The following is a 22,413-nucleotide window of genomic DNA, read 5'->3' as shown; positions in this document are numbered from 1 at the left end:
TGTGTTTGAGATAGGAGGGAGGACAGAATTTGTCCTCCATGTCACTTTCAGACAACATGTGGTTCTATGCACTACACACTAAGCAGGACTAGAATCAACAGACCTGTAGCATCCAGATTATTGTTCTAAACAGTTTCCTTCCTCCTGCCTGTGGCTGGACCATTTCTTACACACTTGCCCCACATCTGGCTGGAGAGAGAATGAAGTGTTCTCATGTCATGAAGACCTTTGCTCACATATGTGCTGGCAGTGCCCAGCAACTGTGCACCTGAGCTTCTGCCAACCAGCCACATGCTTCTTCCTAGATAGGGGTTTGTTTCTCCCATGAGGGGTAGATAGAGGGTTCATTGACAACACAAAATGGGAAACCATAGTACAGATATCTGGTCTCTTTAAAAAGTGAATTGCATTTGACAAAACCAGTTGAGGTGGGATGTGGTTGTAGTCCCAGCATGATCTGGAAGATCTAGTTGGAGGTATGATTCTAGTGATCCTGTGTTCAAACCCCAGTACCACCAAAAAATAAAATAAACCTAGATAGAAAGCTCTGCAGCACCAACTCACCAACTGTTTGCCTTGTCTAGGCTGTATGTGGCTCCTCATCTAATTAAGCAAACCAGATTTTTAAAAAAATTATGAAATAAGCAGAGCTGCTTGTTAGTACTAAGAAGTAATTTTTAAAGTGATGTAATGCAGTGGGAGTATTGAATGTTTCACAAGAGTTTATCTTGGGCAGGGAGGGGAGCGAAGAATGAGGGGGCAACACTGATCAAGGTGCATCACACACGTAAAATGGTGCATCAAATTGAACCCTTTGTACAACTATTTAATGGTTTAAAAGTGATTTTATACATGAAATGCCTAAAAATATCAATAAATACTCCACAATCAGGTAAAATCAACGTGGGAGACAAAAAGTTTATTTTTAGATAAATTTCCCTATTGAAATAAGGAAGGATGGCACGCTGCCCGGGATACCTCCTCACAATTCTAGAGTTAGGAATATGGTAGAGAAGGAACAAGACTGTCCACAAGAGGTCATCATTCTTTTCCGTATTTTTGTTTAGGTTTTGAAATTTTCTGTGGTAAAACTGAAAGATGGAGAAGTTGTAGTGTTGGCCCTGAGGCTTTTCCCAGAGGCAGGACAGCATCCCAGGAGTGTGCACCACTTGAACTAGGTGCCTGTACTCAGTCCACAGCCAAGGAGGAAAGGGCTTGTTCTTACTGCTTTTCCCCTCCATGCAGTAGTGAGTAGTGTTCCCGAAGGTAGCAGCTGACACATGAGTGAATTCTGTTCAGAACCCAGTCCTGTATCACATAACTGAGAGCTGGCCACTCACACCACAGATGTGTGAGTACTTTCTAAGCCCAGGCTTCCTGTCATTTTTAAAAGTGATGTGCTGTGTCTGACCCTCCTGCTTTCCAGGCCCAGGCTCGATGTCACCGCATCGGCCAGAGCAAGGCCGTGAAGGTGTATCGCCTTATCACCCGGAACTCCTACGAGCGGGAAATGTTTGACAAGGCCAGCCTGAAGCTGGGCCTGGACAAGGCCGTTCTTCAGGACATCAACCGAAAGGGCAGCACCAATGGAGTGAGTGGAACAGGCCTGCCCTGGAATGTTAAGAGCCCTCATCACGTAGCCAGCACCTCTCTGGGCTTGCCTCTTGACAGCTATTTCCGGGTTCACATTGACCATTTTGCATCTGCGCATTATTGTTGGGCAATTCCCTACAGAAGGGAATAATTCTAGGTCAGGTCTCTGCATTTCTAAATGTGTAAAGGAATCTTAGGAGCAGTTCTGTGACAGGGCTGTCCAACATGCAATGCCATTTTAGGAAAGTTTGCAACCACACCCATTAGAACCAGTAGATCTTGCATCCTTTCCAGTGCAACACATACTCATTATCAGCCTTACCTCATATCCAGACTTTGAGCTTCTTGATAGTGTAATGGGATCAGTGTATTCTGAGTCCTTCATGGACTCAGCACTGCACAGCATTTTAAAGATGTTCAATGTGTGATAGTCAGTGAATAATGAATGAATAAATTAGCTTGAAATATGTCAGTTAATCTTTTCTCCTTTGAGGTGGAGGATAAGAATTGTAGCTAAGACTCTTAAATTGTCTTAAAGTATAAGCAAACCAAGCAGAATATCTCCTTAATCTCTGTGCTTATGGCATCAAAGATTGAGAATTAGAATCTAAATGAGTTGTCTTCAGTCCAGATGTTCTGTATTCTCTTAGCTATGCATATGTTACTAAGTATAGCACTTCAAGTTACTCAATCTGAGTAGTCGTGGAATTCCCTCTTGTGATTGTTATAAAGAGAACCAGATTCTTAATTAGAACCAGGAAAGGGTGTTTTGAACCCCATTTCCTGTTTTCCACAAGCAGTTCAGAAGATCACACTTGGCACGAGACTCTTTTTTAGTTAGCAGATGACATCATTTCCAATACAAATGTATTTATTTAATGATGAATAAATCATCAGTCTTCAGCTCATTTGGTTACATCTGGAGGTTTTTAAATATACTAGCTTAAACTAAAATATTAAAAAAAGATGTCAAATATATCCTCTTCAATGGTGCATAGTTTTAATGGCTTATGACATCTGATAATAACCAATGTCCTAAAGAATGTTAGGCCCTATGGATCGTGTGCTGGGCTTTTTTCCAGAGCTCCCGTAGAGAATTGCTTGCCTGTCCTCCAAGAGAGAACTTAGAGAACCTTTATCTGAACGTCCATTTTCCAAAGTTTTGTTGTCCCTATTTTTTGTTCTTCTGACATGTACTTTTAGTGGGGGTACTGGAAACCCAATCATAAAAGCCAGATTTGAGGATGTTTTTCACCTATGCATTTTCCCACTTGGTGAATTGTCTTTGGTGACCTGTTCAGGTACAGCAGCTCTCAAAAATGGAGGTGGAGGACTTACTCCGGAAAGGTGCTTATGGAGCCTTGATGGATGAGGAGGACGAAGGTTCAAAGTTCTGTGAAGAAGACATAGATCAGATCCTGCAGAGAAGAACACACACCATCACCATCCAGTCTGAGGGGAAAGGGTCCACTTTTGCCAAGGTACAAGACTTTCTCTCTGAAGTCATCATTTGTGGGGAAGGGGAAAGAAAGTGGTTTGCTCTTTCTCCAAAGCCAGACCCTTAACATTGTCCAGCTGCACATCTTGTCTGTTTAACTCTGGAGATTATAGATGCTTAGAAGAAGTCAGAATAGTGAATAAGGGACTGTGGAAGGAAAACACCCTCAGCCATGGAGTGCTGATGGCGACTGGCAGGTTAACACTGGGCTGTACTTTGCTCTGTCCACTCGGCATGAGGACTGCCTCAGACATCTTCAGTGGTCATCTTGGCTGTAGAGCTTGGCTTGATCACAACTAGTGGGTAGACCTCCAACACACACTCCATTCTTCACACTCAAGCAAGAACTTTGTCCATTTCGTTTCAGGTTTTACATAGGATTCCCAGCTTGGACTGCCTTCCTTTGCTGTTTGAGTCACTGGGTTTAAAACTTTGCAACTCACTCTCAGGCTTGCCTGGCTGAAGCTCTGCCAGCTCCTATGAGAGCTCTCTGACCTATTTGATCCAGTCTCCTGGAGGACTTTTTCAGTATGACATCTTGTGCTCTGTGGAGAGAATATGGGTGGTCTCTCCCTCATCTCTACACTTCCTACTGCCCAGCCTAGAGCAGACATTTAGTCACTGTTAGAAAATAAAAATAAAGATGTAGGAATTAACCCTTCAGCCAGTGTGGTGGTACATGCCTGCCATCCCAGCACTTGGGAGGCTGACTTAGCCCTTGAGAGGCTGTTGATGTAGGAGGGCTGCAAATTTAAAGCCACCCTGGGCTACACAGGAAGACCTTGTCACAAAAAACAAAACAAAACAAAAATCCAACTTTGTATGTGTGTGCCACTACTGGGGCTTGCACTCAGAGCCCAGGTACTGTCTGTGAGCTTTTTTGCTAAAGGCTGGCATTCTACCACTTGAGCCACAACTCATACTTGCCCACCTGGGCTGGCTTTGAACCACGGTCCTCAGATCTAAGCTTCTGGCACCCTGCCCAGAACTCTTTATATAGGGAACTAGACACGAAGTAACACATTGCTGTTGTCTCCTTACCTCCAAGTTAAAGTTCTTTAAAAAAAAATTCTGTATTTTGAAATTTTAGTGTTGTCACCAGTCTTTAAATGGGCCTGGGCTCTGTCCCTCAGCTCTTCAGCTCAAGGCTAGCGCTCTACCACTTGAGCCACAGCGCCACTTCTGGCTTTTTTCCTTTTGCTTATGTGGTGCTGAGGAATCGAACCCAGGGCCTCAGGCATGCAAGGCAAGCGCTCTACCACTGAGCCACCTTCCCAGCCCTGAAATAACTGCTTTTTTTAAAAAAAAAAAATTATAGTTGTTTGGTACTGCATTATAGCCCAGTTTATTGACTCTTGTCTCCTTCACAGGCCAGTTTTGTGGCTTCAGGAAACAGAACTGATATTTCCTTAGATGATCCTAACTTTTGGCAGAAATGGGCTAAAATAGCTGAATTAGACACTGAAGCAAAGAATGAGAAGGTATGGCATATTTTATTGTACTCTGCATCTCACTGATGGCTCCTGTGACCATAAATCCTTAAACAGCTCGCAATTACTGACTCCTGAGTCTTGGTTTTGAGATGGGGTGATTCTGTAATGCACTTAAAACGTGCCTGGCACAGAGATAGCACTTGGTGAGTATAAACTGTCACAACCTTACAGTGTCCGAGTGAGACATGGGTTGCAGGCTGCTAGATGTCAGGTGAAGGCAGTTAGAACTGGGACTGCCAGACAGATGGAGTTTGGCCTCTGTCTCTTATGCCAGCTACCATCTTGGGCTTGGGATTCTTTTATTCAGTATCAGTATTCTAATGAAAGCAACTCATCTCTAACAAATAAAAGGAAGATTTAAAAAATCAACAGAAAGCTTGTTGGCTTTACCTCCATTTCTTCAGAACCTCCAGTTTTCTTATGTCTGAATGTAGGTGAGAGTAGGCTTTAGAATGAATCTTTTGGATGAGTTACTTGACCTCAGCAAGCCAAACAGAAGGGAGGTAGTGGATCCCTCATGGCAGCTGGGAGGTCCCACTGTAAACATAATAGGCACCAGTGTCCCTCCAGATGTGAGACCCCCATAAAATGTTAGTTTCCCTTCTTCTTCCTCTGAAAGGATGAATACACATCCTTTCTTCCTGTCTTCTCAGATCTAAGAGTTGAACCCACCAACTGGAAAGACAGTCCCTGCTGATTCCTTGGGAAGGCTCTAGCCAGCACTTGGCCATATTGTTGTTCTGCAAGACCACCAATGGCTGCTTAGCCCAACCACTTTTCTCCAAACAGAAATGATGTTTCTCCTCTTTTAAGGCGATTGAGTCCCCTGTAGTAATCTGCTTGAGGAGTCTTACAGCGTGACAATCATAAGTCACTGTGTGCAGAACACCGTGTGGGAAAAGGGGAAGGAAGAGTTTTGGCACTAGAAGGCAGTGGGAGTATTCCAAGGTGGGAAGCAAAGCCAGTGAAGCAGAGGTGGCTGGAAGCTGGCTGTCTGAGCTACATAGAAACGTGTTCAGAGGTTTATCCTGGCCTTCGATAGAGGTGCTGGGGTTGGGGGGCGGGGGGGACGGGGGGAAAGAGTTAAAGAAGAAAATAAGATGGGACTAGAAGCAGTCTATGTGGCCAAGTGACCCACCAAAGTGAAACATTCCTTAGCTAGAGTTTGTCTTTTGGTAAAAGACATGGTCAATAGCCATAGTACCAGGGGAAGCAGATAATAAAGCAGCAGGGTGTGTGTTTGTCTTCAGGAAATTGCTGAGCAGATGGAATCCTCTGACCTGTTCTATCTCCAGAGTACAGACTGCTCTCTATATGCTGAGCAAAGCAGCTAGAGCTCACAACTCTTGTCATTCTTGGCAAAAGCAGACTGCCATTCTGGGCACTTGAGGGCCTTGCCTGCCCCTACCCCTGTTAGATTGATGGCAAAACAGCAGATGGTGGTGTATAGCATCAAGGACCAGGTCCCAGAGAATCCCCTCTGCTTGTTCTGTGGTCAGGGAGACCACAGGTGTGCTAGTGAAGCACCCATCCTGCCAGAGGATGACCTGGGATCATTGTTGCCCAAACATGCCCTAAGGAACTGCTACAAGATGTGTTTGTGCTTTGTGGTGGGGATAGAAAGAAAGGCCCCTCTTTTCAGCTGTTCTCTCAATTTCTAGGAAAGCTTAGTGATCGACCGACCTCGCGTGAGAAAACAGACCAAACACTACAACTCATTTGAAGAGGATGAGCTCATGGAATTTTCAGAGTTGGACAGTGACTCAGATGAAAGGCCCACGAGATCTAGGCGCCTCAGTGACAAAGCCAGGCGCTACCTCCGAGCCGAGTGCTTCCGGGTGGAGAAAAACCTGCTCATCTTTGGGTGGGTATTGGCTTAGAGGTGGTGGTGGGGCAGTGTTGGGGAGGGGGGTGTTTTCCCACTCTTGTTTTTCAGTCTCTGAAATCTTCACAGTGCATCTCACCAGTCCCACTGGAGTGAATGGAGCTGATGAGAGATGCTGGAGCAAGAGAACTGGCTTTCTGTCAGATCCCCTGTTGCTGTGTGCTCTGCAGAAATAGCATAGAGGTGCCATGATTTTTTTCACATGCTGTAACAGCAACTGTCAGATGCTAATTTGCTGCCTGGTACCAATTTCCTGCCTTTTCCCCCCAAGGATGTAGGAGTAGTCAGTGCAACAGATGTTGCTATCAAGGCATGATTTGTGTAGCACTCTGGCTGTGGTCGAAATTGAAGGCTCAGCTTCCGAGCTTACCATTTCTTTTGAATACTGCAGCTGCAGTCTGTTTCAATCCAGTCTTTTTCTTGGCTCACAATAGTTTCAATCCAGACTTATTCTTTTTTTTGAGGGGAGGGAGTCCGGTTGTGGGGCCTGAACTCTGGGCTTGGGTGCTGTCCCAGACTTATTCTTAGTTCTGTAGTCCATTCCTTCTTAGCAATCTAAATAATCCTATGTCTGATGGCCCAATGACATTTGATTTGCTGCAGTCATGTGCCCACCCCTCAAAGGCCTTCCAGGACGAAAATCTCAGTGCAATCAATAGACCAGTAGAGAACAAGGAATACCTTGGTTCCTGTTGCCTGCTTTGGGGTGCATTTGCCATGTCCCCTCCCTTCCAATGCCTTTCTGTATTCTCACCATCAGCTGGGGCCGGTGGAAGGACATCCTGACTCATGGGCGATTCAAGTGGCATCTGAATGAGAAGGACATGGAGATGATTTGCCGGGCCCTGCTGGTGTACTGTGTCAAGCATTATAAGGGGGATGAGAAAATCAAGAGTTTCATTTGGGAGCTGATCACCCCTTCCAAAGATGGGCAGGCCCAGACCCTCCAGAACCACTCAGGTGAGAGGTGGAAGGCGGGGCCCGAGGCACGAGCTGCCCTGTCCTCTCATCCCCGCTCTTGTGTGGGTCTGCATTGCTGTGCTTTGGGGGACTCCTCTTTCTTAGACACATTTCTGAGACACATTTCTGGTGGCGATATTCTCAGTTGTCCCTCTGGATCCTACAATATGACCTTGCTAACCTGGTTTAGGGACAATTGGGACCTTGCAGTTTTCCACAGGCTGTCCTGGCTACTTCCCAGAAAGAACCTCACAGGGTTCTTTCCTTGAGCTGGTGCTTCACAACTTGTGCTCTGTGACTTATCTCTTGTGTTTGGCTGTTTTGTCCCTGTCCCAGTCCCACTTCTGTCAGACTTTGTTGTGTATGATGAACCTCACCTTCAAGTTTCTAATCACGTCTTCCTTCTCCCTTGCTAAATTGGAAAATCACAAAGGACGCAGACTATGTTCCATTTTTCATGCTTTTCCCAGGATCCTCACTGAATCTTACTGACTGACAAACATGTACTGGGGATGACTGAGTAGGGGAGCTCACTACTTGTGAAATAAGCAGTGGGGCCTGTCATCCAGCACCCACTGTGCATGACCCAGCTTTTCTTTGCAACCCCTGCCTGGCTTTTAGTTAATACCTGTGTTGAAGTTTCCTTGGTTCATCCTCATGTTGACACTCTGTTTCTGTTCCAGGGTTGTCTGCCCCGGTTCCCAGAGGGAGGAAAGGGAAGAAGACAAAGAACCAACTACTGCTCCCAGAATTAAAGAATGCGGACTGGCTAGCCACCTGTAACCCTGAGGTGGTCTTACATGATGATGGCTATAAGAAACATCTCAAACAGCACTGCAACAAGTGAGTGCTCCTCTCTCATCTCTTGGGGACAACCGTGTGCAGACCATCCAGGCCTTTGAGAGAACGCCATGTGGAGACCCTTTCATGTTCCATACTACTAACCATGCAGAGTCTAAAAAGACAGGATGTGTATCTGTGGTCCCAGCTGGTCAGAATTCATTTATAGCCCAGCACTGGTGTCTTATACCTTCAATCCTAGCTACTCAGGATTACAGTTTAAAGCCAACCAGGCAGAAAAGTCCATGAGACTCTTATCTCTAACTTACTAGCAAAAAGCCACAAATGAGCTGGCTACCAGTTGCTCATGCCTGTAAACCTGGCTACTCAGGAAGCTGAGATCAAGAAGCTGAGGGCTGTGGTTGGAAGCCAGCATGGGCAAGAAAGTCTGTGAAACTCTTTCTCTCCAATTAAACAGGAAAAGAGCCAGAAGTGGAACTGTAGCTCAGATAGTGGAGTGCTACCCTTGAACATAAAAGGTCAGGCATAGCAGCCAGCCCCACAGTACCAGCCCCAGGACTGGTACAAAAAAATAAAGCCTCAAGTAGTAAACTTGAGAGAAAAAGCTAAGTGCAAGAGTATGATGCCCTGAGGTCAAGCTTCATTTTAGCCACTCACTGGTACTGGTGACTTACGTCTGCAATGGTAGCTATTTGAGAGGCAGAGATCTGAAGACTACAGTTTGAGACCAGACAGAAAAGTTCATGAGATTCTTCACCTCCAATTAACCAGTAAAAAGTCAGAAATGGCGTTGTGGCTTAAGTGGTAGAGCACAAACCTTGAGAAAAAAAAAATGCCAAGCATGAGCACTAAGCCCAGAGTTCAAGTAACAATACTGGCACCAAAAAGAATTTTTTTTAGAAATAAAATTTCATGGTGTATGAGTGAAAAATGTTTAAAGGAACCACTATTTATCATTACTAGAAGCCAGTAAACCGAGGTTATTGTGACCATGTAGAGGGGCAAGTACTCTTTGGAAGATTAGGTAGAGAGCTCTCTGTTCCTGCTCTCCTCCATCCCCAGTGGTTCACAGTCATCAATCAGGAGACCAAGGAGATGGTGTTGTCCTGATAAGATCAGCATGTTTGCCATATCACCTGCCATTGGTCCTCTGTGTTTTGTTTTTCTGGTACATCATACCACTAACTCCATGGGAATGCCCATAATTTTCCTGTCTCAATTGAGAAGTGTGTTCACAAGGAGTCATGGGATTTATTGTTTGCATTAACATAGTCTCTTTTTATAGAGTCCTCTTGAGAGTCCGGATGCTGTACTACCTAAAAGCTGAAATACTGGGAGAAGCAGCTGATAAAGCATTTGAGGGAACTCCTGCCAGGTAAAATACATCAGCCTTACCTCTCAGTGTTAAGGAATTGGTATAAAGTGCCAGTGGGTGTGGTGACTCACACCTGTAATCATAACTAACTTGGAAGGCCAGCCTGAGCAAAACAGCAAGACCCTGTCTTCACAATGTAGAAGTTGAGCATGGTGGTATAAATGGGATCATAGTTCACACCAGCCCAAACATAAAAGAAAGATCCTATTTGCAAATAACTAAAAGGGAAAAAGTATTACCTTGGCACAGCGGACAACAGATCAGGCTCATAATAGTAAATTAAGGGCTTGGTGATGCGACTTCAGTGGTAATAATGCCAGCATTGCCAAAAAAAATAGCCACAGAAAAGATTTGACATGAACTAGCCAAACTGGTCTGTGCTTCAGGAGGCCTGTGTTTTTTTACCCCAACCAGCTGCCTGGGACAGAGGGAGGGAGGGAAAGAAAGCCTAATGGAAAAAAGAAACCATCTAAGACTGGGAAGTCAGGAGGTGGTGGCTCATGCTTGTAATCCTAGCTACTCAGAAGACTGAGATCTGAGGATCATGGTTTGAAGCCAACTGGGGCAGGAAAGTCCCCAAGACTCTTTATCTCCAATAAATTACTCAGAAAAAGCTGAAAGTGGCTCTGTGGCTCCAGTGATAGAGTGCTAGCCCTGAGCACAGAGAAGCTCAAGAACAACACCCAGGCCCTAAGTTTAAGCCCCAGGACCAGCAAAAAAAAGACTTTGAGGAGAGGAGTGGGAAGGAGGAGCCATCCAGATAGATATTCCCTCCTCTAAACCCAAACCTTCAAAGAGCAAGAACTTCTCAGATGAATGAAGACAGTGAGCTATGCTATGTGCCCCGGCAAGAGGACAGAAGCTGGGAGAAAGGCTTGATGGAACAGGCCTTCATCCTTGTACGGGCAGGTTATATTCCTACAGGATCAGTTTTGTCCCCTGAAAGGCCCTCTTTAGATCTCTCATTGTACCAGTGCAGACCTTGTTCTCAAGTGGAACTTGAGATCTCTTTATGTTGGGGCACACATGATTTGGGCACTATTTAAGTATTCATATATGTGTTAAGTATTTGTATATACAAATTCAACCATTTGGGCAAAATTCTGCCTTCAGAATTTTGCTGTGGTTCTTGACTTAAGACATATATCAGACCAGCCTTATATATATAGATCCCAGCACCACTGACAGTAGATTCTCCAGAGGGTACTTCAAGACATGACATCCTTTGTTTAGTCTAAAGTGGAGCCTGGAAATAAGGAGATATGCTTAAGATAGCTTGCAGTGTAATTCTAACAAAGCCCTGTTGAGAAACCTGGACCTCAGTGTTGTGAATCCTTCTTTGTTACTTCATCATCACCGCATGCAGTTGGGCGTGTGGCTTAATACCAAAGTTGGGCTCTTCCATTGTTTGTGTCTAAGTCTTGCCTTTTCCTTCCATAGGGAGCTGGATGTACCTCTGCCTGACATAGACTATGTGGAGATCCCAGTGGATTGGTGGGATGCTGAGGCTGATAAGTCCCTTCTCATTGGTGTGTTCAAGCATGGTAGGTGTTTCAGGAATGCTTTTTCTTCTTGATCAGTTCCCCCAGGAAAGACAAATCAGGCAGTCTTTGACTAAACTTCACAGTCCAACCCATTAAGGAAGTAGAGCCTCAATCACCTCTCCCCACCTGGTCTTGACCTAATGAATGTGTGCCTTATGACAGTACTGTGAATGTGTGACTTGCAACAGTACGGTGAATATATTGAGAAACTTCAGAAGAGCAACTGTGATCCAAAGAGCTCACTTGGTATTTATCTTCCTCTCTTGTTTGTTTGTTTGGTGTGGGACTGTCTCCTCATTCAGTCTTAATGGTCCTGGTATCTGGCACATAGTAGAAACCCACTGTTTTTTGAGTGAAGGAGTAAATAAATGAGGAAAAGTGCTAGGCTTTAGCATTTCATATGTTTGCAGAGTTCCATTGTCTTCAGTGGTATAAAAAAGCTAAGCATAGATGTTACGGTCAGTCTTTTTTCTTTCTTAAAAATTTTTAAAAATGCCTTTCTTAAAAATGTTAGCCTGTAGCAGGGCACCAGTGGCTCACACCGTAATCCTAGCTACTCAGGAAGGAGGCTGAGATCTGAGGATCACAGATCAAAGCCAGCCCAGGCAGGAAAGTCTATGAGACTCTTGTCTCTAACTAACTATCAGAAAACTGGAAGTGGCACTGTGGCTCAAGAGTTAGAGCGCTCAGGTTAGACAGCACCCAGGCCCAGAATTCAAGCCCCACAACCAACACACACACACACACAAAAAGCCTGCAGATTAGAGGAGACTGAGAAGTTTTGGAACAGATTCTATTTCTAGGGAACTATAGTCTCATGAGAGACTTTCAGTAATCAAATAGTCAATGTAAGACATAAGTGGGCAGAAGAGCTCACAAGGCCCTGCACTTTCTCATGCCCTCACAGGGCAGCACCTGTTATGGATGTGGCAAGGGAGTCACATTGAATTAAAAGATCGAGTACCTATAGTTCCCTGAAGAAAAGAGAGGCACCAGGTGCTGCATCAGCAGTGGTAGGAGAACAAAAACCAAGGTAGAAAAGTACGATTCTCAACCAAGTAAGATCAGGTATGTTCCTAGCAACTAGACTGGTTATTTACATTCTGTTCTTCCTTCACCAGTGAGGGAGATATCGGTACATACTACAGCACTAGAGATTGATTTGTTTGCCAAGAGAAACTGAAAGATTTTTGATGATCATAAAGCCTCCTCCAAGATGTTTGTTGTGACAGTAGATTTGGGTCTTGTACATGACCAAATCTTGTCTCCTTACAAGATTACATATTCAATATATATATTCATCATTAAATTAAAAATACTTGTCACTGTTATCCTCCCTTTTGAAGTCTGTCTTCTGGACCAAAATTCTTCTTCACTTGATTTTTTTTTTTTTTTGGTCAGTCATGGGGCTTGAACTCTGGGCCTGGGTGCTGTCCCTGAGCTCTTCAGCTCAAGGCAAGCACTCTACTACTTGAGCCACAGTACCACTTCCTTTCAGTTGATTTTGAGGGTGTAGTGAGGAGCAGTTCCACAGCCCTGGCCAGTGTGCATTAAAGTTTCTTACTGAGTTGATGAATACAGAAGAAATAGGTCCATTTTAACCTAATAAGCAGCATATTAGTCCTCTTGATATTTCAGCCCTCCTTCCATCATCTTGTTCAGCTTCTCTTGTGTGTGGGGTACACTTGGACTGTTAGCAAACAGGCCCATTTGGAGCAAAATAATGTTTCTGAAGTTGAGGATTGGAGAACTTGTAAACGCAACTCCTATAATTCCCTTTGCTAGCCAAAAGCAGAAAACCAGTGCTAATTGTATCTGGCCTCTGCCTCTTCACAGACACTGAGTATTTACATGAGCTTTCAATTTTAGTCCTTTACTGCTCAGAAGTGTCAGCTTTTTTTCCCACATCTTTCCTGGTTAGCAAGTCTCATTGGATCTCATTAATCGCATATAAGCATTTTTTTGTGTTGCTTGTGTTTTATTTTTTACTTAATAAGGGAAAACAAAATGACTGTATGAGACCCAAGATGGATTTGGTGAGTTCTGACATAATTGCTGATGTGTCTCATTGCTTGCTCAGGTTATGAGAGGTATAATGCCATGCGAGCAGACCCAGCACTCTGCTTCCTGGATAAAGTTGGGATGCCAGATGAGAAGTCTCTTTCTGCAGAGCAGGGCGTCACAGATGGAACCTCAGATATTCCTGAAAGGTAAGAAGCCACATAGGCCAACGCTTTTATAACATACCATGCCACCAACCTATTACATATACGTCCAGTATTCTTAAGGGAATCTGGTATCTCCCTAAAGTATCTGCTTCCCGATTGCCACTTTGGGTCTACCCTGCTATGCTTCACACCAGCTCTCCTCGGGCAATTCAGACCCCTTTTACCTGGCAGAAAGCTAAGAAGAGAAAATAGCAAGAAATAGCAAGTTCAGGCTTCTTGATCTTGAAGTTCTTCAGCTAAAATGCCAGTATGACTTAAGATGGTGTTGTCAATGAGTAAGGTAAACTGAGCTGCTGTTTGATAGTTGTAGCTTTTCATCCTGTCCCAGGGGTGCACAAATGTGTGGAAGCATCACATTGCATAAGTTTTATTTCCTGTTAGCATAACTCCAAATTGAATAAATTCTCAAGAAAGCTGATAGTTCCCCCAAATATACTTGTTTTTGGAAGAGAGAGCTTGTGTTTAAGAAGCTTTTGGTCTAATATTCTCCACATAAGTAGCAGATTCTACTTCACATTGCCCAGGGCTGTGGTCAGGCTTGGCCCCTAACCATCTGCTCAAACCAGGAAAAGCCTGTAATGCCTGGTGATGTTCTTTGCTCTAGAGGCATTTCTTGTGGCAGATAATAAAAATGTGTTCTGGGAGATACTAACAAAGGGCCCAGATGGCAAGAGATACTGATGTAGGTTCACATTCTAGGAAAACATTCCTAGGTAAGGTGACGGAATGTGACTTAAAGCCCTTTTATTTGTGTGGGGTAGCTTTCAGGTTTAGAATTGATGGTAGAAGATTGTCCTACATCCCAAACCTGAGCGGAAAGGACAAACATATTTGGGACAGGAATATTTCAAAGTCAGTTTTTAAGTGAATTATGAACAACATTTAACGAATGCCACTTGTGTCTGATGGCAGGGGGCAAAATGCGCTTCCTTCCCAGCCATGAGGCAGAGCTTCCTCCCAAGAAAGTGTGTGTGCCAGACACCGGTGATTTTGTGGGATGATTCGCTCTACCATAGTCTGGGCTTGGTATCCTCTGGCCTTACTTCATCCCTACAACCTTCATTCTAGAGTCTTTTGTCAGACAGCTCTTAGTGGCAGAAACTACCCCTGGTTTTTTCTTGTTTGTTGTTGTTGTTTTCTGATTGCACAGCCAGCCTCTAGCAGACCCTGAGGCTGGAGCACAAGGCTCTAACAGGCATTCTTGGCCATAGAAATGATGACATAGTCTGGTGGTTGTTTCTCTCATTCTGTCTCTTGAGTTCTCCCAAAAGGAAGAGGAAAACAAAGCTTTTTCCACTTGAGAAAGAGACCTACTAATACTCCACAGTGTCTGGGGGCGGGCATGCAGGGAAGTCTTCAAGGACCCTGGCAGCAGAATAACAAGTGGTATGTGATTACTTTTATGTAGAGGCAGCCCCGATAAAGAAGACAATGCTGAGGACAAATTAGATAGCCTCCAGAAGCAAACGGTAAGTCAAAAGTGCTGTGTTACCAAGAGCCAGACGCCTGTAACCCTAGCTACTCAAGAGGCTGAGATCTGAGGATCATGGTTCAAAACCAACCCAGGCAGGAAAGTCCGCGAAACTCTTATGTCCAACTAACCACCAGAAAACCGGACATGGCACTATGGCTCAAAGTGGTAGAAACTTGGAAAAAGCTCAGGGACAGAAACACACACACACACACACACACACACACACACACACATACACACACACTCTCTCTCTCTCTCTCTCTCTCTCGTCTTCCACAGTGTTTTTCATATCCAGAGAACACACACACTCTGCTGTGTTAGTCTTCCACAGTGTTTTTCATATCCAGAGAACACACACACTCTGCTGTGTTAGTCTTCCACAGTGTTTTTCATATCCAGAGAAGACCCTCATCCTGGCAGTGGTGGTGTTGGGAACTTTGATTGCATTGCTGCAGATACACTTTTATTGCCAGGATTTCCCCAATAATGTGGAAATTTCAAACACACAAATTGCATTGTATTTTTATTTTGGTATCTAGAGATTTTTTTTAGATGCAGTTGTAAAATATGAAAGATTCTGTGTATGCTTTATCTATTTCTCCCATAGTCACACCTTGCAAAATTATAGTATCACAACCAAGACACAGATGTTGACAGAATCAAGAGACGCAGACCACAGAATGTTTCTATAACTTCATCCACTTCTCCACTACTTTCACTCCCCATTTAGTCCCTGGAAACCATTCATCTCTTCATGTCTGTAATTTAGCATTGTAAAGAATGTTCTGTGGGTGGACTCCTGTATTATATAACTTTTGAAGATTGGCTTTTTCATTCAGCCTAGTTCTCTAAAGATTCATTCAGTTATTCTCAGTACTGGCCGTACTTCATTCCTTCTTACTGCCATGTAGTATCCCATGTAGTATGTATAAACCACAGTTTGCTCCTTCATCCACTCAGTGACATTTGAGTTATTTATTTACAGGTTTTGACCATGTAAGAATAAGTCTTCTCTAAATGTTTGCATGGAGATATTTGTGTGAGCACACATTTTCAATTTTCTGGAATAAATGCCAAAGAATATTATTATTGGATAATACAGTAGTTACACATTTCTACTTTTTAAGCAACTGCCAGACTTTTTCAGAGTGACTGTACCATTTTGCATTCCCACAAACAGAGGGTGGATGATCTGCCTTCTCCACATCCTCCATGCAGCATTTGATATTGTCACTGTTTGACTTAAGCCATTCTGATAAGTGTAATGATACCTTGTTGTGGTTTCAGTTTGTATTTCCTCAAGGACTAATGATATTGGACATCATTTTGTGTGTTTAGTTGCCACCTTTATGACCTATTTAGCAAAAGGGGCTTTTTTCAAGTCTAATATTTTGTTTTAGAGAATTCTTTAAAAGTCCAGATACTACTGTTTTGTCAGAAAGGTACTTTGCAAATATTCTCACCCACATTATAATTCATCATTTTGTCCTATTCACATTGTCTTTGGCAGAGTAACAGTTTTACTTCTGAGAAGTCAGCTTATCAACTTTTGCTTCTCAGAGTTCTCCTATGTCAATTCTGAATTCCTGCCTATCTCCTTGCCTTCGGGGTCTAAAAATTATATAGTTTTACAGTTGTTTGTGGTCCGTTTAGACTAATTTGTATGTAAATGAAGAGAAAAAAAAGATCTATTTTTGTTTGTTTGTTTTGTTGAGACAGGGTCTCTTTCACTATGTAGTCCAAGCTGGCCTCAAGTTCAGGATCCTCCTTTCGGAGCTTCATGAGTGGTGAGCTTACAGGCATAGTCTGCCACTCCCACCTTAAGTATTTTTTTCTTTTTAACCTATTCATATTTCATTCTTCTAGAACCATTTGTTTAAATCTTTCCTTCCTTAAATTGTCTTTATGCCATATGGGGGGAAAAATTGAGTATATTTCTGTGGCTCTATTTCTGGGTTCTGGGTTCTGTCCAACTGATGTACTTGTCTCTTCCTTTGCCAATAGTATACAATCTGGATTGCTTTAGCTGCGTCATGAGCCTTAAATTGTGCAGACTGATGCCTCCCACTTCATTCTTCTTTTAAATTGCTTTAGCTTTTCTTGTTCCTTTATCTTTCTCTATGAACTTTGGAATAAAATTGTCTGTATCAGCAGAAAGTCTTGCTGGAATTTCATAGGAATTGCGTTGAATTCTTGTTTTGAAAATTGACATCTTCACCATATTGTGTTTAGCTGTATTACATCGTGCTATACATCGTCAGCATCCTGTACTTTTTAGCATTCAAGTTCTATGCATGTTTGTTAACTTACATTTTAGTATTTCATTTTCTTTGGGATGTTGTAACTCCTGTTGTATTTTCAACTTGATTGTCCCCTGTATTCCTTGCTGGTACACAGAAAACAAGGTAACGGATCTCTTTGTCTTACGTCCTGCAGCCTCACCAGACTCACCTTTTTACTTCTAGGAGCTTTTTTTTCACAGGTTTCTTGGGATTTCCCTTGTCAGCACCACATCATCTACACATAGGAAAGTTTTAATTTTTCCTTTCTGACCTGCATAATTTTTATTTCTTTTCATTCCCTTACTCCACCAGCAAAAATTGTATCCCTATGTGAATGAGAGCAGTGGAATAGACATCCCTTGCCTTGTTGCTGATATGGAAGAAAGATGGTCTTTTTCAGTCAAGTATAATGTTAACTGCTGGGCACTGGTGGCTCACACCTGTAATCCTAGCTACTCAGGAGGCTAAGATCTGAGGATTGTAGTTCAAAGATAGCCCCACCAGGAAAGTCTGTGAAATTCTTATCCAATGAACTTCCAGAGTCAAGAGTGGAGCTGTGGCTCAAGTAGAAAAACATTATCCTTGAGCAAAAAAGCTAAGGGACAGCACCCAGGTCCTGAATTCAGGACTGGCACCAACAAAAAATAAAATTTTATTCATATATCTATATGAATATATAGTGTTAGCTGTTAGTATCTTTAATAGATCTTTATGAAAGGTATGGATACTGTACATCCTTCAGTATCTAGGTTGAGTCAGCTTTTACACATCTTTCTTCCTTGCTCCTATCTGGTAGAGTTGGCAACTCTTGTGTTTCCAGTATGTTACAGAGCACATATCTTGCTCTTTGACCTGTTTATTCATTGTCTTTTACAACCACCAGACAGGGCTCCAGATATAAGGATTTTATATTTTTCACTATATTCATCACTCATTGTTTGGCTGGCTATAGCATCATCTGGGGTTTTGGAAGAACATAGAAGAAGGTCTCTGTGTCTTCAGTTCTCACCCAATCTGCACTGTCACTGTTACCACCTCTCCCATGTCAGAACCAGATAGGGGAGGCAGTCAGGCCTGGAAGGGAGCCACAAGCAAGGGAGTCTGGGCCTTCTAAGATAAGGACAATGGAGCCTTGCACCAGAGCGGAGAAGTAATGTGTGGAATGAAGGTACTTTTAGTTATGGATAGTGCTTTGAAGTCAGCATAGTATTTCTTCACCATCAGCACAGAGTACAGGACAATTGAGAGTTCATGAGTGAGATCTTCAGGGTTTAAATTTCATCTTCAGGATTAAAAAGTATAAGCTTGAATGATATTATCAGCCTCCTTTTCCATATTTTCCTCCATTTCCTCCTCTCTAGAATGGATTATTAAAATGAATACGTGAGAAATGTGTTTAAAGTCCTGAGCCACAAGAGATCTGGCTCCTGCTTAGCAAGCTTGAACCCTTGAGTTTACACCAAACCTGCCCTTCCCCCCCAAAAAAATGACCCGGATAAAATACTGAGTATAGTACCCAGCAACTTACCTGGACTCAATGCACTTACATGTCATTAGTGCCACAATCTAGCTATCATTTGAAATCTTCCTTACAGCACAAATTGAGTGATGATCTGATAATGGGATCGTGTATCAGTATTTTCTCCATCCCCACTACCATGTGATAGGCATTTGCTTTGCACCAGCATTTGATTAAATTCATGCTTCACAATCGCCCTTCTTTGCAAAAGAAGAAATGAGTTTGAGAGATGGGAATGCTGTCCCCAAGTCCAGAAGGCAGACAAGGAGTCTCCAAACCACATGTGTCCTCAGGATGGAGAATTTGTGTGTTACGTCCAGTCTGGTGTGTCTTTGGGAGTTGACATTCTGCTGTCAGTACTCTTGGTCCCTTGTTCTGAAATGATTTCTAAGAGGAGTGTTTATTCTTGGTGACTTAAATAAGCAGAAATGGAGGCAGAACTTCCTAGACTATGCAGTTGAGCTGCAGGGCCTTGTCAGCTTCTATGTGTGGGACTGTCACTGCCCTAGGACATCACACACTCACACTAAACTGGCTATTAACTAAGTCATGACATCTTTCTTACTTTGGCAACTGACAAGCCAAGGCTTCTTCATTGTCATTTCTAGAAAGGAGAAATAACCCCCAGAGAAAACAAGCCACGGGAAGGGGCTCTTGTTAATACTTTCTAAAGCTTTCCTTGCTTGAGAACTTGCTGAGGCTGTTTGTGTTCCTGTCTGTTGAGTGGACTGGACACCACGCCAGGCTAGGAGCCTACTCCGTGGGTCTGGGATATGAGGATGCACCCATGTGTTCTGATAAACAACATCATCCGGGGTCCACCAAGGCTTTATAGGCTGTGGAACATTTCTGACCTAGATGTGTCTATACTTGAGAATTTCAGCATTCGAAGGATTGATCCTACAGTTACTCTGTGAATGTCCAAAAAGGTTCGCTCTAGGAAGAGTAATGTATAAGGCATAGTGGAGCAGTTTTGCTTTTGTTTATCTGCCTACATAATGGAACAGGATGATATGGCACACTTAAGTGTTACTTCAAAATGGTCTAATAATTGGGTTCCATGGGTCGTGCCTATAATCCTAGCTACTCATGAGGCAGAGATCAGGAGGATTGTGGTTGGAGCCTACCCCTGGCAAAAAGTTGATGAGATCCCCATCTTAATAGAAAAAGCTGGACATGCTGGTACAAACCTGTCATCCAAGCTACAGCAAAAAGTGATAGGAGGATCATTGTCCAGGCCAGCTTAGATGGAAAAAAAAAAATGAAGCTCTTTCTCAGAAATAACCAGAAAAAAATATGGCTAGGAATGTGACTCCGGTGGTAGAACACATGCCCAGCAAGTATGAGCACTGAGTTTAGACCCCACTCCTGCCACATAAAGACCATTCGATTTAAGTAAGCTGGTCCTTGATGGTTTGTGCCTGTGATTCCAGCTGCACCAGCAAGAGGATTGTATTCTAAGGCCAGCCCAGCCCAAGGAAAAATTACATGACCCTAAAGCAAAAAGGGAAAAAGGTTGTGATCATGGTTCAAGTGGTAAAATGCCTGCCTAACAAACATGAAGCCCTGAGTTCAAAACTCCAGTACCACTTAAACAAAAGGTAGCGATAAGTCGTCCTGGGTTTTCCATGCAGGAAACAGTTCTGGCCTGGAGAAAGGAGATTGATAAGTGCTTCCCAGCTTTGAATACCTTTCCACTCTCCAAAGACTTGCATCTAGGACCCTCTTGCTGCCACTTTTTAGATCACTTGACTCTCAAATCAGACTGTCTGGTCTGAAGCCCATCTCCACCACTTGTTGGCCATGTTAGTATTACTAAGACTTGTTTTGTACTTCTGTAAGATGGGGGTAGTAATAGTTTCTAACTCTTGATACGGGTCAGGTAACTAAACTAGATAAGCCATATAAAGAGTTTTATTATTTTTTCCTTCTTAGAGCTTTCTCTTTCAGGTCCTAGAAGCTAAAGTTTTGTTGGATTTTAACTATCACCTATAGGTATCTGTCCATTTCTATCCTATCAGGTGCTGCATACCTCTTGGCCAGGGGACGGCAAGCACTTTCAGCAAAGCACCAGATAATAACTATATACATGTGCTCTCTGTCTTATGTTCTTCTTTCTCTTTAGTACCCAGAATCATAAGAACCATTTTTTTTTCTTTTTTTTTGGTCGGTCATGGGAGCTGAACTCTGGGCCTGGGCGCTGTCCCTCAGCTCTTCAGCTCAAGACTAGCGCTCTACCACTTGAGCCACAGCGCCACTTCTGGCTTTCTTTCTGCTTATGTGGTGCTGAGGAATTGAACCTAGAGCCTCAGGCATGCAAGGCAAGCGCTCTACCCCTGAGCCACCTCCCCAGCCCGGAATCATTCTTAATTTGAGGGTCACACAGAATGAATACAGACCCCAGTTCACTGAATGCAGGCTCTTGCTCTCTGCTCTCACATGGCAAAGTCTTGAGTCCTGAGATTCCTCTGTGCCATCAAAAAACGGCAAAAGATGTTAGTTGAGATAATGTAAGTTTCAGTGTTAAAACAGAGTCCTGTTGAAAACATGATTTCTTTTCCACCCGCACGTTCCCACAGGCGCCATATACATGTGTGTGTGTGTTTGTATATATATGGAGCTTTTAAAGTGCCATTCCTGAGACCAAGACAGAGCTTATAAAGGAATCCGTTAGCGGTGGTTTGACAAGTACACCAACTTGGACAAGCTCCATGCCTATGATCTTACTCCAGATTCAGCTGGAGCTTGATGTCATAATTTTAATTTTAAATTCCTGGGGTTTTGCACCATCAGGTCTCCTGTCTGCAACAGTCATGTTTTGTGAAAATAGTGTCTGTTGCTGTGAAGTAAGCTAACCATAATGAACATGAGCCTGACACTCCTTTGCAGCAAAAAAAAAACAACAAAAGTGCAGGCACAGTCTTTGTGAAATGACAGTATTAAATTGCAAGTGACAGTGATAAAGCAAATATTTAAATTCACAGCTAAAATACTGCTTGTAGATATAATTGCCAGGGAAAGTATGCCAGTGCCTTATTGCTTAAGCTGATTCTTATTGGGGGACGGAGGGGAGGGAGAACTAGAGGAAGAGACTTCAAACAAACCTCTTTCTGGCTCCTTTAAATCTGTGCATAAGTATACTATGCATATCCGGTACCAACTCGGTCTCACAGACATGAGTAGACAGGGATACATTTCTTCTGTGCCTGCTTATTTCTTCCACATAGGGTTTCTCAGAGATGCTTTCTTCTAAGCTGCAGTTTTGCTGATGGAATGGCTTCCTTTATCCTTAGGAGAGTCCTGGTGATGGAGGTGGTGATGGCATTTTTGGTGAAAAAAAGGATGACAGCCGGGCAGGTGAGACTGTGTCCTTCTGAAGGCAAAGAAAAGTAAGGTCCCAGTATGTAGTCATCCTGGAGTTTATGTGTAATAAAAATGCCAGTTATTTTTTAAGAAGAAACTTTAAAAACGAAGTAAGTTGACCCTTATTCAACTCCACTGAAGTATTACACGACTATGGCTTCCTCTGCCTGACATTGAAATGCAAGTTGAAATTAAGCTAGGTTGGAGAGATTAAAAAGGAATTATGATGCCAGGCACCTGTGGCTCACGCCTGTAATCCTATCTACTCAGGAGGCTGAGATCTGAGGATCTCGGTTCAAAGCCAGCCCGGGCAGGAAAGTCCATGAAACTCTTATCTCCGATAAACCACCAGAAAGTCGGAAGTGGCACTATAGCTCAAGTGGTAGAGCGCTAATAGA

General features: G+C 43.2%; 1 protein-coding gene across 2 annotated transcripts in view; it reads left to right on the top strand.

Annotated features, from left to right (window-relative positions):
• The window catches only part of Chd6 (chromodomain helicase DNA binding protein 6), a 148,064-nt gene that overhangs the window by 104,445 nt on the left and 21,206 nt on the right, over positions 1-22,413 (top strand). For both annotated transcript variants that reach the window (XM_042694304.1, XM_042694303.1), the window contains exons 18-28: positions 1,427-1,591; positions 2,895-3,074; positions 4,462-4,572; positions 6,246-6,448; positions 7,230-7,429; positions 8,113-8,272; positions 9,516-9,605; positions 11,046-11,149; positions 13,230-13,359; positions 14,786-14,846; positions 21,946-22,009. In XM_042694304.1, coding sequence (XP_042550238.1) covers positions 1,427-1,591; positions 2,895-3,074; positions 4,462-4,572; positions 6,246-6,448; positions 7,230-7,429; positions 8,113-8,272; positions 9,516-9,605; positions 11,046-11,149; positions 13,230-13,359; positions 14,786-14,846; positions 21,946-22,009 — 1,468 coding nt within the window. The remainder of the gene's footprint in view (positions 1-1,426; positions 1,592-2,894; positions 3,075-4,461; positions 4,573-6,245; positions 6,449-7,229; positions 7,430-8,112; positions 8,273-9,515; positions 9,606-11,045; positions 11,150-13,229; positions 13,360-14,785; positions 14,847-21,945; positions 22,010-22,413) is intronic.

This window comes from Dipodomys spectabilis, unplaced genomic scaffold (assembly GCF_019054845.1).
Source record: "Dipodomys spectabilis isolate Male_0828 unplaced genomic scaffold, ASM1905484v1 ptg000175l, whole genome shotgun sequence".
Lineage (NCBI taxonomy): Eukaryota > Metazoa > Chordata > Mammalia > Rodentia > Heteromyidae > Dipodomys > Dipodomys spectabilis.
The sequence above is the reverse complement of the archived record's forward strand: the minus strand, read 5'-3'. Positions and strand labels throughout refer to the sequence as shown.